General features: G+C 40.7%; 3 protein-coding genes across 3 annotated transcripts in view; 2 read left to right on the forward strand and 1 right to left on the reverse strand.

Moving 5' to 3' along the window:
- The window catches only part of LOC111367894, a 2982-nt gene extending 2325 nt beyond the window's left edge, over positions 1–657 (forward strand). Inside the window, exons 5-6 of the mRNA XM_022988993.1 lie at positions 342–414; positions 546–657. Coding sequence (XP_022844761.1) covers positions 342–414; positions 546–607 — 135 coding nt within the window. The 3' untranslated portion in view covers positions 608–657. The remainder of the gene's footprint in view (positions 1–341; positions 415–545) is intronic.
- A 302-nt stretch (positions 658–959) lies between these two features.
- The window catches only part of LOC111367892 (protein furry homolog-like), a 30415-nt gene continuing 17276 nt past the window's right edge, over positions 960–14098 (forward strand). Inside the window, exons 1-2 of the mRNA XM_022988991.1 lie at positions 960–1028; positions 1160–1217. The gene's annotated coding sequence lies outside the window, so the exon portion shown is untranslated. The remainder of the gene's footprint in view (positions 1029–1159; positions 1218–14098) is intronic.
- LOC111366910 lies at positions 3497–4151 on the reverse strand. Its single transcript, XM_022987591.1, has 2 exons — positions 3923–4151; positions 3497–3828 (listed from the first exon to the last, which is right to left on the reverse strand). Exons 1-2 carry the CDS (start codon positions 4149–4151, stop codon positions 3497–3499), a joined length of 561 nt encoding a protein of 186 aa, XP_022843359.1.

Below are 14098 nucleotides of genomic sequence, written 5' to 3' on the forward strand. Positions count from 1 at the left end.
TGAGGGGTGAGTAAAGAACACACAATCAAACTTAAAAAAAAAAAAATTAACCAAAGTGACTAAAATTAGTGGAAGAAAAAGAGCTATCACAGACTGACTGCTGAAAGCCGAGTGGAATTAGTAAATCCAATGATCCTAAAAATCCATTTCTACATTGTTTTGGGGTCAAGGTAACAATTGTTTATGGTCTCTTATGTTCTATTTGTCTTGTTGACGGACAAGACAAATGGAAATACTAGGTTTACTACACAAAAACGGTGTACCATGCAGAAGAGACATTTCAAATTATGAACATGGTTTACCCGTATATTTGTTTAATGGTGTGATATTATTTGTTCCAGCTTGCAGTAGAGTGTATCTTTTGCTCAGCATGTATTCGCTTTGTGGAGTGTTGCCCGCAAGAAGGACTTACTGGTTCGTTCATGCTCTAAACTCCTAACCTCCGTTTCACGACCTGGTTTAATTGTTTTAGTTTTTTCTTTTCTTGTCCTTCACCTAAACTCTATCAATTCCTCATATTTAATGTGTGCTTCTTCCAATGGCAGAAAATCTATGGATTGGACTTGAAAATTTTATCTTCGATTGGCTTATTAATGCTGACAGGTAAATGATTAAGCTAAATATAGAAATTGTTGCAAGTACTGGCTCGTCATGTTTCAATTCCTGTCTTGATTCTGACTAAGGTGCAATCATGTTTGTCAATTGTGCTGACTGCTGAAAGCCGAGTGGAATTAGTAAATCCAATGATCCTAAAAATCCATTTCTACATTGTTTTGGGGTCAAGGTAACAATTGTTTATGGTCTCTTATGTTCTATTTGTCTTGTTGACGGACAAGACAAATGGAAATACTAGGTTTACTACACAAAAACGGTGTACCATGCAGAAGAGACATTTCAAATTATGAACATGGTTTACCCGTATATTTGTTTAATGGTGTGATATTATTTGTTCCAGCTTGCAGTAGAGTGTATCTTTTGCTCAGCATGTATTCGCTTTGTGGAGTGTTGCCCGCAAGAAGGACTTACTGGTTCGTTCATGCTCTAAACTCCTAACCTCCGTTTCACGACCTGGTTTAATTGTTTTAGTTTTTTCTTTTCTTGTCCTTCACCTAAACTCTATCAATTCCTCATATTTAATGTGTGCTTCTTCCAATGGCAGAAAATCTATGGATTGGACTTGAAAATTTTATCTTCGATTGGCTTATTAATGCTGACAGGTAAATGATTAAGCTAAATATAGAAATTGTTGCAAGTACTGGCTCGTCATGTTTCAATTCCTGTCTTGATTCTGACTAAGGTGCAATCATGTTTGTCAATTGTGGCATGGATTCAATTTTTCTGTTCTTTGGGCCCTAAACGTCTTTATATTGCCACTTTGTGATGTAATGAGTACAAAAAATACAAACTACATAAAATAATTATTTTTAAAGCTCATGTAATTACTTTTGAATGTAAACGTAGTATACCATGAATGTATGATCTTGTATATTGGTTGCTTTTGGTGCTATGAATAATTATTAGCTATATTTCACGGGGATGCTTAATGGATCAAACTGGAAGGAGCTTTTGTATTTATTTTCTTTATATAAGTAATGGAAATTAATTGATGATGTTTCTGTCCCCCTGTAATCTCGTTACAAAAGACCAATTATTACCTACACATTAGATGATATTTGCCATTGAGAAACTCTATATCTTCTGTACAAACTCCATCCCAAAAAAAATCTTCAGTTAATTGTGATGCTGCACCAACGGGACAATTAATAGAGAAATAGAACAAATCTATGGGAGAGAGAATTAAAGAGAAGAATGGGGAAGAAGAAGATTCAACAAGAGAAAAAGAAAATAGGAAGAGAGGAATTCATCATAAGCCGTCAAAAGTTTTATTCAATCATTAACTGAAAATAAATTACAATGCAAAGTAGTTTAAATATTAAAAACCTAAACCCTAATTAGATTGGGCTTGAGCCAATATAAACCTAATAAGAATCCAAAACAATAAAGTCCACAAAATGAAATAAGGTCCAACTAGAAATAAATAAAAACGATTGGATGTCCTCATCAACTCTTCTGGGGTGGGAGAAAACTTGACTCTGTTGAGTGGATATATTAATATAGGTTGCAGTCAATCTCCCAACCATAAGTTGAGTGGTTGGGCAAGCTTTTTCCGGCGTCCATAGAAATGTGTTAGGGGAGGTCTGAATATGGTGTCCTCACCAACTTCCCTTGGCTGGATGGGAGGCGATCTGAGCCAAGGAAGATCCTACTGACTCCGATAAAACTCTAATAAATCTGGATCCAATTGCTGTAGTGTCTCTTTGGAGATCTATGTACAGTCAGAATTTGGTCGACCAACCCAACGAATAAGGAAGCGCTGGACCTCTCCATCATTAATTAGCATATTTTCTTTATCTAAAATAGCATCAATGTTATCTTTGTGTATTGTGAGAGATGGTAGTGAGTTAGAAAGGGGCCAAAGAATCAGGGTCAAGGTACACAGAAGGAGGTAACAGAGGATCATTTGAGGGAATGAAATCACCTTTATATGCAATTAAGTCCTCAACATTGAAAGTAGAGTGGTAACCAAAGTGGGGGTAGAATGTCAATAACATATGCATTTGGACCAACTTGCTTTAAAATTTTAAAAGGATCAGCACTACGGGCTTGCAATTTGGAGACGGGTCCATGTAGACGCCGCTCTGGCCTAATGCGGACCATAACGTAATCTCCAATGTTAAACTCAACATGTTGTTTATGTAAATCAGCTTGGAGTTTATATTTTGCATTACTAGTTTCAAGTTGTTTATTGATCTCAATATGCAAATCACGAAGGTGCTGTGCAAATGCTTCTTCTGACGCTGACACTGACACTCTAGCCTGTGGGGACGTAGGAATGAGATCTAACGGCTTCCTAGGCTTATACTCATGAACAGCTTCAAATGGATTCATACCTAATGAACGATTCATGGAACTGTTATACGCAATTTGAGCTACAGGAAGGATCAAATCTCAATTTCAAAGATTTTCCTGGACCAGACATCGTAACAAATTACCAAGATTACGATTAACTACTTCAGTTTGACCGTCGGTCTAAAGGTGATAGGCCGTAGAAAATTTCAATTTGGTACCCATCTTTTGCCACAAGGTTCTCCAAAAATGGCTAGTGAAACGAACATCCCTATTGGACACAATGGTCTTAGGAAGCCCGTATAATTTGACAATCTCATTAAAGAACAACATGACAACTTTGGACGCATCTGAGGTCTTGCTACAGGGGATAAAATGAGTCATTTTCGAGAAACGAGCGACAACTAAAAATGTAGAATCATGTTTCTTTGGGGTGCGTGGAAGTCCTAACACAAAATTCATACTAACATCTTGCTAAGGACAATTAGGGATGGAAAGAGGAGTGTATAGGCCTGTGTTTTGCCTCTTCTGTTTGGCCAATTGACAGGTGTTACATGTACTAACAATTTTAGCCACATCTTTCTTCAAATTAGGTCTTATCACGCCCAAAGTGACCGGCTAAACCTCCTGCATGAATTTCCCACACTATGAAATCTCGCACCGACGTTCGAGGAATGCACAATTTGTTGGCTCTAAAGAGATAATCCTCCTCAAGTCGGAAGCCATATGTGGTGTTTGATTGTCTCCCTTGCAAATCAAGAAAGATATCTTTAAAATCGGGACATATCTCGTAATCCTCCTTAAGCCTTTCAAAATCGATGACCTTGATATTCATGATCGACAAAAGGGAGACACGACGACTTAATGCATCAGCTGCTTGGTTCTCCACCCCTTCTTGTGTTTTAAAACAAATGAGTAGGCCTATAAATATTCAATCCAACGACCATGCCTAGAGCTTAATCTTTTTTGGGAGTTGAGGTAACGGAGGGCCTTGTGATCCGAATAAAGGACAAACTCCTGGGGTAACAAGTAGTGGCACCAATATCGCTAAGCCTGACCATCGCATACAGTTCCTTATCATAAGTTGAGTATCGTTGTTTGGCCTCATTTAACTTCTCACTGAAGTAGACAACAGGGTGACGATCCTGATTTAAGACTAGGCCTATACCTATCCCAGAGGCATCACATTCAACCTCAAAAACTTTGGGAAATTCGGGAATACGCATGATAGGAGCCTTCGTCATTCACTTCTTGACCAACTTAAAGGCCTTAGCCACTTCTTGTGACCAATGAAACTCCCCTTTCTTCATGCACTCCGTAATAGGCTCCATAATAGTGCTAAACCCCTTGATAAAGCGACGGTAAAACGTAGCTAAGTCGTGAAAACTTCTGACATCATGAGTAGTCTTAGGTTCAGGCCAGTCAACAATCGCCTAAAACTTAGCAGGATCAGCACATACCCATGTCAAAGAGACAATAAACCCTAGGAAAACGACTGTATTGGTGAAGAAAGAGCACGGTAGAGCAAACTTGTGTAAAATGGTCACAATGTTTCTCCTTAGTCTTACTATAGATAAGAATATCATCAAAGTAGACAACAAGAAACTTACCCATGAAAGGTCGAAGAGTGTGTGTCATTACCCGCATAAAGGTACTTGGCACGTTGCTTAACCTAAAAGGCATGACTAGCCATTCATAAAGACTATCTTTCGTTTTAAAAGCGGTCTTCCACTCATCACCTGAGTGAATTTTAATCCGATGGTATCCACTCTTCAGATCAATCTTCAAAAAAATTGTAGCACCAACCATCATATCTAGTATATCGTCAAGTCTAGGAATGGAAAAAGATACTTCACTGTGATCCTATTGATAGCGCGACTATCCATACACATTCTCCAAAAACCATCATTTTTAGGTGTCAATAGGGCAGGTACAGTGCACGGGCTTAAACTCTCACGAATGAATCCTTTGTGAATGAGGTCATCCACTTGCCTCTGGAGTTCAGCTTGCTTGTTAAAATTCATCCTATAATGAGGTAAATTTGGAAGGGATGCCCCTGGGACGAAACCTATGGCATGTTGAATGTCCCATAGAGGAGGTAGATGATAAGATAGGTCCTCCTAAAAGACATCCTGAAACTCTTGAAGGAACGACTGAACTTCAGTAGGGCTCTCTATTGTGGAGTTAGATGAAACCTCCATGACTACTAAAGCGAACACAATTGAGTCACCAACAAGTGTACGCTCAAACTCCGTAAGACTAATGATATGCAATAACTTTCGTTCCACCCTCTTCTTTGTTTCCTGTGAGGAGCCAACAGGCTTTGGGGGCAGTGGGTTAAGGTGAATCTTCTTTCCATTAAATACGAAAGAGCAGGAATTGGATGGACCATAAATAGATACATCCAAGTCAAATACCCAAGGTCGTCCCAAGATGATGTGCCCGATATCCATTGAAATGACGTCACACCATATATTGTCCTTATACTTAAGGAACTGGATAGGGACTAAATAACGCTTCTTGACAGCTATAGAAGAAGTACCAACCCAAGAGACGTTATACGGCTGAGGGTGAGGAACTGGCTTCAACCCTAGATGGGATACAGTAGCCATTGAAATCGCATTAATGCAACTGCCACTATCCACGATAACTTTACAGCCCTTGTTGTTGATGTTGATGTAAGTGTGAAAGAAGCCATGACCACACCAATCATCGGCATCCCCAGGCTGGGTAAGAGTGCAACGGACGACACCAACTCTAGGCGTATGTGGGATAAGGGAACTAGCCTGAATACAACCTAAGAAGGTATCTTTACTATTCTTCAAGTCATCAAACTCTTCCAACTTAGGTTCATAAACCTGGTCCTCTAATGGCTCGTCAACTATACCTTCACGCTCTTCCATAACTAGGGCTCGGCTAGGATACTTAGAAGAAATGTGACCAAAACCCTTACAGTTGAAGCATTGCAAACGGGAGGACGCCCTTGAAACCTTAGAACCTCTACCTCTACTATCCGATGCAGGTGTAGCATTAGAAGGAGGAGGCTCTAGAATAGACTTAGGGGATGGAGTGGATGCAGAAGAGGGTGCAGTGCGAGTGTCACTACGAGTTCTATACGGTGTCCTAGTTACTAACTTGTAATCCCGACCGAAAGAGTAGGCATGGTCAAGAGTGGTGACGCCTCTAAGGACAATCTCATGCCTAAGATCATCTCTTAGGCCTTGTCTAAACCTACTCAAGGTCATGATCTCATCCTCAACGACTTGACATCTCATTCGAAACTCATCAAACCGAGTAATGTATTCGATCACAGGTCGATTGCCTTACGTAAGTGCGTTCCATTGATCCGGCAAGTTACCCCTATAAGATTGAGGTAAATATTTTTCTTGAAGGTGACGTTTCATTTCATCCTAGCTCCTAACAGGGGGAGCATGACGCCTTTTCAGGAGGTCCTCAACACTTTCTTAAAAGAGTCGAGCAGTCCCAGTTAATTTCAAACTGGCAAATTGTACCCTCCGATCTTCCAGGACCCCATACTAGGCAAAGAAGCGATCCATATCTCTAATCCATTGATTGAACACACTAGGATCTATACAACTATCAAATGTAGGGGCATCTAACTTAATGTTTCAAAAGAGGCGCTCCTCGTGGCGAAGGGGAGATTGTGTACCATGACGGTGATATTCTCGCTCTCGTCCATGAGCTTGATTTCCTTCCCTACGATCATGTTTGGCTTGGTGTTGACCACCTTGTGGACGACGATGAGGTCTATTAATGGAAGTTTCAGAGTTTTCAGCTTCACTCGAATATGGGGTTGGATCAAGAGTGTTCAACCTAGTGGCTAGGGCTCTATTCTCCTCAGCGGTTACCTCAATTTGGATAGCCGTTAATTGATTTTGTAATTGTGCCAACTGTCGGGTGAGAGCCTCATCCCATCCATGGCAACGGTACTAGAGCTAGAGGTAGTCACACGACCACTACGCAAATGCATACAAAGTAACGCTAGCTAAGTGAAGCGCACTACTGGGATCAATAAACAATGGGTATCAACAGTGAAATAGCAATTTTTTTTTTATTTTTTTATTTTTAGTTACTTAAAAGATGGGATTATGCAGGCCCGAACGTGCAAGCTAATAATACTGGTGCAAATAAAATAGAAAGCAAGGATACAAATGGCTATTCGAAAGGTCTAATCACGTGGGGGTAATCGAGGAACAATGGATGTTAACTCACAAATCCTAATCAAGTGGATTTTTAAGGTTACAATTATCAAATAACAGTAACACAAAAAATGTAAATGATGCAATCTTGAGGTGAAGTAGTGTAAACCAAAAATAAATAGAGGTTAAGGACTCCCTGTCGTTCAGTTGCTTGAACTGCTGACATGTGGACTCTGGATATAATTGCGTCATTTCCTTCGCTTCAGGTGGTTTCCTGTGAATATGAGAGACTGTCGTTCTTGTTCTGCTAGTGGTGTATGTAGAAACTGTCCCTCTGTTGTGGTATTTTCGGCGGCAGGTGGCGGTGGAGATGACTGTGACTTCTATCCTGAGTGTGGAAGTGAAGGTGATGCAACAAGGAAACAATTAAAAGTCTATTCAAGGCAAAAGACTAATAATCAGTAGAATTCTAGTATATTTAAATTATAATAGTTTCATTTTGACAATGTTATCTTTTATTTTCAAGTTTCTTTAGATAAAAAGTTTATTTAATTTCAAAGTCCTTCTCTATATAAAGGGGCTTAGGGCAATGTTTAGAAACACTTGCATTATATGAATAAGATTATTTCTTTTGCCCTCAATTCTTCCCTGTGATTCCCCTTTCTTCTTATTATTCTTTTTCAATTTGTGTGTTCCTGCATCAATTTGGTATCAGAGCAAGCTCGTTTCCTTTGGCCACAAAATTATCCACAATCCTTGACCTCGTTTCCATCTACCTTCATATGCAGCCACCCTTCCACCGCCCATTCAACACTAATAACCACCATTACATACTGCAGCCTTTGAACATCACAAAATGAAAGAGGAAGAGCATTTATCGCAGCAGCAGTTTTAAGTTTTCCTTTTAGTTCTTTGTTCTTACTTTCAAAAAAAAAAAAAAAAATCAAAAAAAAAAAAAGTGGAACTGTTCACCGGTCAGTAGTAGTTGCATTAAATATTCTGAAAAAAAAGAGTATAATTTATTGTCGATTATTCCTCATATTGCTGCTTCATATGTCACAACTGTTGCTGTTCAACCAAAGGCACCCTATATTACCTAGCCATCGCTAATTTCCCCAAGCCCAAACTTTAATCTGTCATACCAACCCAATTTGTCAAAATCTAGCAGCCCAATTAAACCCATATCTAAATTACCCTAGCCCAACCCATTAACCAATTATTATCTCCTTACTTCCCCCGACAAATTGAATCCAAGACTCCAAGACAATCTCACCGTCAGCCGCTCACACCGCCGCCTGCAAAGCTACAAGTTCTTATAACTCTAACCCCGTTTCGGTCGTCGGCTAACATCACTGTTGGTTTCTCCATTTTTCGCCGCTACCAAAGCACTCCCCCAGTCTACCACTATCATCTATTTCCTAAACATCCATAACCACCACCACCTCGTCGGACAGGGAAGATTATCACACCACTAAAGTCATCGTTTTCCCCTCTCAACTCCATAAACTGCCTCCTGCCACTTTGTGCCAACCACTTCGGCTCAAACCCACCGGTGCTCCACCACTCAAATTCGGAATCTCCGCCGCTACTGTCACGGTCAAGTCCTCCACGCGTTCGGTCGCCATTATCGCCACAGAGGTACAACAATTTCATTTTCATCTCCGTCACTCCACTGCCGCTTGAAGCCTTTCGCAACTGTTACTGGCCCAGTTTGGTCACTGCTCTTGCTATCACCATCTCCGTCCCACCACTGCTGCAGCGAGTCCTGCCGTCTTGTGAAAAGCCTGTGGCCGGTTCTTCCCTTGTGTTTTGGTGAGGATTTCCTTCTGCTTTTATTGGAACCTTGCTATTATTCAAGTACTTTGCCTTTTACGTAGTGCTGCAAAAAAAAAAAAAAAAAAAACTTTTTCTCAAATCAATACAAATGAATTTCAAAGATTTAGAACACTCACACGAAGTATTATCTCAGCAAGTTGCCAATCTTTCAACTGATTTAGCGTCTATGAAGGCTGATTTTGCTGAACTTAAAGATTTTATCATTGAGTTACGTCGAAATCCTGAAAAACGCCTCGTAGATAATTTTTCTGAATCCTCGACCATAGGTCAGAACATTCATAACACTGCTCAACAGGCTCTTATCATTCCACCTAGAGGGGAATCCCCTACGATACAACATCCTATTCACAACGCACACACCCCCGAATATCTGGAACCTGGTGTCCAATATAATACTCGCCCTGAACCCCGCCCCCCACATTTTGATCGACATAGGGACCTTGCTGATGATATGTCTAGAAACATTAAAGTAGATGCTCCCGAATTTGATGGCCGTCTAGACCCTGAAGCCTTTTAAGATTGGCTGGACTCCATTGAAGTATACTTCGATTGGTATCGCATGCTGGATTATCAGCGGCTTCGCTTCGCCAAAATGAAACTCACCAAATCTGCTAAACGCTATTGGCGAAACTTGACACGAAACCTCGAACATTTAGGACAACCTATCACCCTATGGGCGGAAATGAAAACAAAACTGAAAGAAAAGTATGTCCCACCATTCCATCGATCTCAGCTTCTAGAGCGTTTGCTTAACCATAGACAAAACTCCTCGACCGTGTCTGACTATAGATCTCGTTTTGATGAGTTGCTCCATCGTTCCAGTCTTTATGAACCCGAGGATGTCACTGTTACTCGATTTCTTAATGGCGTAAGGCCCGACCTCAAACACCACGTCACCGTGCTCAGTCCCTTTTCCCTAGAGGACGCCTATCACAAAGCCCTCGAGTATGAGAGGTACTCTCGAGCACCATACACTCGAAGGGGCCTTTCGAACTTTGTGGACCCTCGCCAACCCCATCCTAACCCATCCTCCACTCATGGTAGTATTCCAGCATCAACTCAGTCTCGCACAGTTGTCGGGTCTTCGTCATCATCACCTTCACTTTCCCAGGATATCAATAAGAATCAACCTTCTTTTGCTTCTTTCCGTATCGCTAACCCGTCAATCGTGTGTCATCATTGTCAGAATCGAGGTCATATAGCATCTCGATGCCCTCATCGTACCCTTACTGTTAATCAAGAACCCCTACTTCCAACACCAGAAATCGATGAATGTTTTACAGTCGATCCTATTGACCATTCTGATGAGGACCTCGAACAACTTTAGTGTCACGTGGAGGATAAGGCTGTTGTCTCGAGCATGAGATGCATCCTCTCCACCCCTATTGACTCTGATTCTTGGAAAAGGACATCAATATTCTACACGTACATACCGTGTAACTCTCGTTCTTGCAAATTAGTAATTGACGGGGGAAGTACCATGAACGTCGTTTCCACCTCAGCGGTAACCAAATTCGACTTCAAGCCCGAACCCCATCCTCACCCTTTTAAGGTGGCATGGGTCGATAGGACTTCTTTGCCTATCACTCATCGTTGTCTTGTATCCCTTACATTTGGCCCATACTCAGAAGACCTTTACTGTGACATTCTACCTATGGATGTTACTCACGTTCTTTTGGGTCGCCCTTGGCTCTACGATTATGATGTTAAGCACTTCGGGCGTGATAACACTTATGAGTTTGTCCATAATGGCAAACCCATTCGGCTTCTTCCAGCCAAACCATCTGACCCCCCAAAGAGACCACTGCCTAAAACAACACCCACTTGTGCTACAAGTACAAAGAACCGAATTCAGGTCTTGTCCCATAAGGCATTCGAGCTTGAGGCGCACGACACCGGGTTGATGTTTGCGTTAGTTACCAAAGCATGTTCCCAACCTACTACTGAAGCAAACTCTGATCACCTCCTTGTTACCACTCCGTTGTTAGAGGAGTTTAGCGATGTCATGCCAGATGACGTACCTGATGAACTCCCTCCCATTCGTGATATTCAACATGCAATTGACTTGGTCCCGGGATCACAATTACCAAATTGCCCTCACTATAGGATGAATCCTGCGGAACGGGTCGAGCTAAATAAACAGGTTGAGGCATTACTATCTAAAGGTTTTATTCGTCATAGCCTTAGTCCTTGTGTAGTCCCCGTTCTACTTACTCCCAAAAAAGACGGATCTTGGCGTATGTGTGTCGATAGTCGTGCCATTAACAAAATTACTATAAAATATCGATTTCCCATACCACGCCTCGACGACATGCTGGATGAGTTAGCGGGATCCTTATGGTTTTCTAAAATAGATCTACGAAGTGGATATCACCAAATTAGGATTAGACTAGGGGATGAATGGAAAATAGCCTTTAAGACGCAGGATGGTTTATACGAGTGGCTAGTTATGCCTTTCGGGATGTCTAATGCGCCTAGCACTTTTATGAGGGTGATGACTCACGTGTTCCGACCTTTCATTGGAAAATTCCTCGTGGTCTATTTTGATGATATATTGATTTACAGTAAATCGTGAGAGGACCACTTAGATCACCTTAGACAAGTCTTTCTTACACATCGTTCTAACAAACTGTACGCTAACCTTAAGAAGTGTTCTTTTCTACAATCACAGGTCTTATTCTTAGGTTTCGTTATCTCCGCCCAGGTAATTTCGGCTCATCCAGCTAAAATCTCTGTAATTCGTGATTGGCCAGAACCTACAACTTTGACTGAGGCCCGTAACTTTCATGGATTAGCCTTGTTCTACAAACGATTCATTCAAGGTTTTAGTTCTATCACTGCCCCTATTACTGAATGTATGAAAAAAGGGGATTTCCATTGGACACCATCCGCAAAAAAAGCCTTCATCACAATTAAGCAAAAGTTGATTGAATCTCCCGTTTTATGCCACCCTGATCTCTCTAAAGTATTTGAAGTGGCATGTGATGCTTCTGGTATCGGTATAGGTGGTGTATTAAGTCAAGAGGGTCACTCTATCGTCTATTTTAGCGAGAAATTAAATCAGGCACGGCAGAAGTATTCTACTTATGACAAAGAATTCTATGCTGTCGTCCAAACTCTTCGTCATTGGCGTTATTATTTATTGCCTTAAGAGTTTATCCTTTACTCCGATCACCAAGCCCTCCACTATCTCAATTCCCAACGTAATTTGAGTGATAGACACATTAAATGGGTAGAGTTTCTCCAAGAATATACATACATTTGTTCTCCACCATCGAGCTGGGGTAGATAACAAAGTGGCGGATGCTCTTATTCGTATTACTACTGTACTCCAAACTATGAGTACTACGGTGGTCGGATTTGAACGTTTAAAAGAAGAATATCCTAGTTGTCCCGACTTTGGTCTCATTTTTCAAGACTTCGTATCTAACTCCTCTCGTAATCATGTTGCTTTCTTGCTTAAAGAGGGTTATCTTTTTAAAGGTAACAAGTTGTGTATTCCTCGCACCTCACTTCGTGAGTTCTTTATTTGGGAACTCCATGCTGGAGGTCTTGCAAGTCACTTTGGTCGTGATAAAATTGTCTCCTTAGTTGAGGATAGATTTTATTGGCCTTTCCTTAAAAAGGATGTGGCTCGCATTGTGTCTTAGTGTTGCACGTGTCAGTTGGGTAAGGCCCAACATCAAAACACGGGGATGTATACTCCCCTACCTGTTCCTCATACTCCTTGGCGTGACCTTAGTATGGATTTTGTCCTAGGATTGCCTAAAACTGCAAGAGGTCATGATTCCATTTTCGTTGTCGTGGATAGATTCTCCAAGATGGCCCATTTCATTCCATGTTCCAAGTCTACTGATGCATCATATATCGCTAAGTTATTCTTCAAAGAGGTTGTTCGCCTGCACAGACTGCCAATCACTATTGTTTCTGATAGATATGTTAATTTGTTAGTTACTTTTGGAAAACTCTATGGAAATTGCTTAGGACAACTCTTAAGTTCTCATCAGCATTCCACCCCCAAACAGATGGTCGAACAGAAGTAGTAAATCGTAGTTTAGGTAATTTGCTTCGTTGTTTAGTTGGGGACAAACCGGGTAATTGGGATTTGGTATTGCCTACCGCTGAATTTGCATACAATAATTTTGTTAATAGGTCTACCGGTCATAGCCCATTTGAGATTGTTCAAGGTTTCTCCCCACGTCAACCACTGGACCTCGTTCTGTTACCTATGGATTTTCGTCCTGCTGCATCTACGCAATCTTTTGCTGATCATATTCGCACCTTACATGAAGAGATTAAAAGAAAAATTGTTTTAAGCAATGACCACTATAAAATAACAGTTGATGCACATCGTAGGCATAAAAAGTTTAAGATTGGCGATTTGGTTATAATAAGACTTGCACCTGAACGTTTTCCAAAACATGCTGCAAAAAAACTTTGTGCTAGATCACTTCTCCCTTTCCCTGTCATTAAAAGGCTTGGAACTAATGCTTCTCTACTTGATTTGCCAACGCACTTAAATATTAGTCCAGTTTTCAATATAGCAGATTTATATCCTTATCGAGGCACATTCGAGCCTCCGGTTTTGTCTTCTAACATGTCTGCAAGACAAGTTTCTCAACCGCTCCCTCGAGCCCCCATTACCACATTTTCACATCAGGATATTGTTGATGAGGTGCTCGACGATGAGATCATTGCATCCCAAAATGGGGGTTTTCGTAGGCTTCTTGTGCGTTGGAAAGATCGTCCGCTTAGTGATGCTACGTGGATTAATGAAGAAGAATTTCGTCAATTGGATCCAAAGCTTTTGGATGCTTATTTGGACTATACCTTGCCGGAGTCGAGTTCTTTTCAACCGGGGAGGAATGACGCAACATGGAAACAATTAAAAGTCTATTCAAGGCGAAAGACTAATAATCAGTAGAATTCTAGTATATCTAAATTATAATAGTTTTATTTTGACAATGTTATCTTTTATTTTCAAGTTTCTTTAGATAAAAAGTTTATAAAATTTCAAAGTCCTTCTCTATATAAAGGGGCTGAGGGCAATGTTTAGAAACACTTGCATTATATGAATAAGATTATTTCTTTTGCCCTCAATTCTTCCCTGTGATTCCCCTTTCTTCTTATTATTCTTTATCAATTTGTGTGTTCCTGCATCAGAAGGGGTGTACTGCGTCTGGTTTGTGTGTAGG

Source organism: Olea europaea, chromosome 18 (genome assembly GCF_002742605.1).
Source record: "Olea europaea var. sylvestris chromosome 18, O_europaea_v1, whole genome shotgun sequence".
Taxonomy (NCBI): domain Eukaryota; kingdom Viridiplantae; phylum Streptophyta; class Magnoliopsida; order Lamiales; family Oleaceae; genus Olea; species Olea europaea.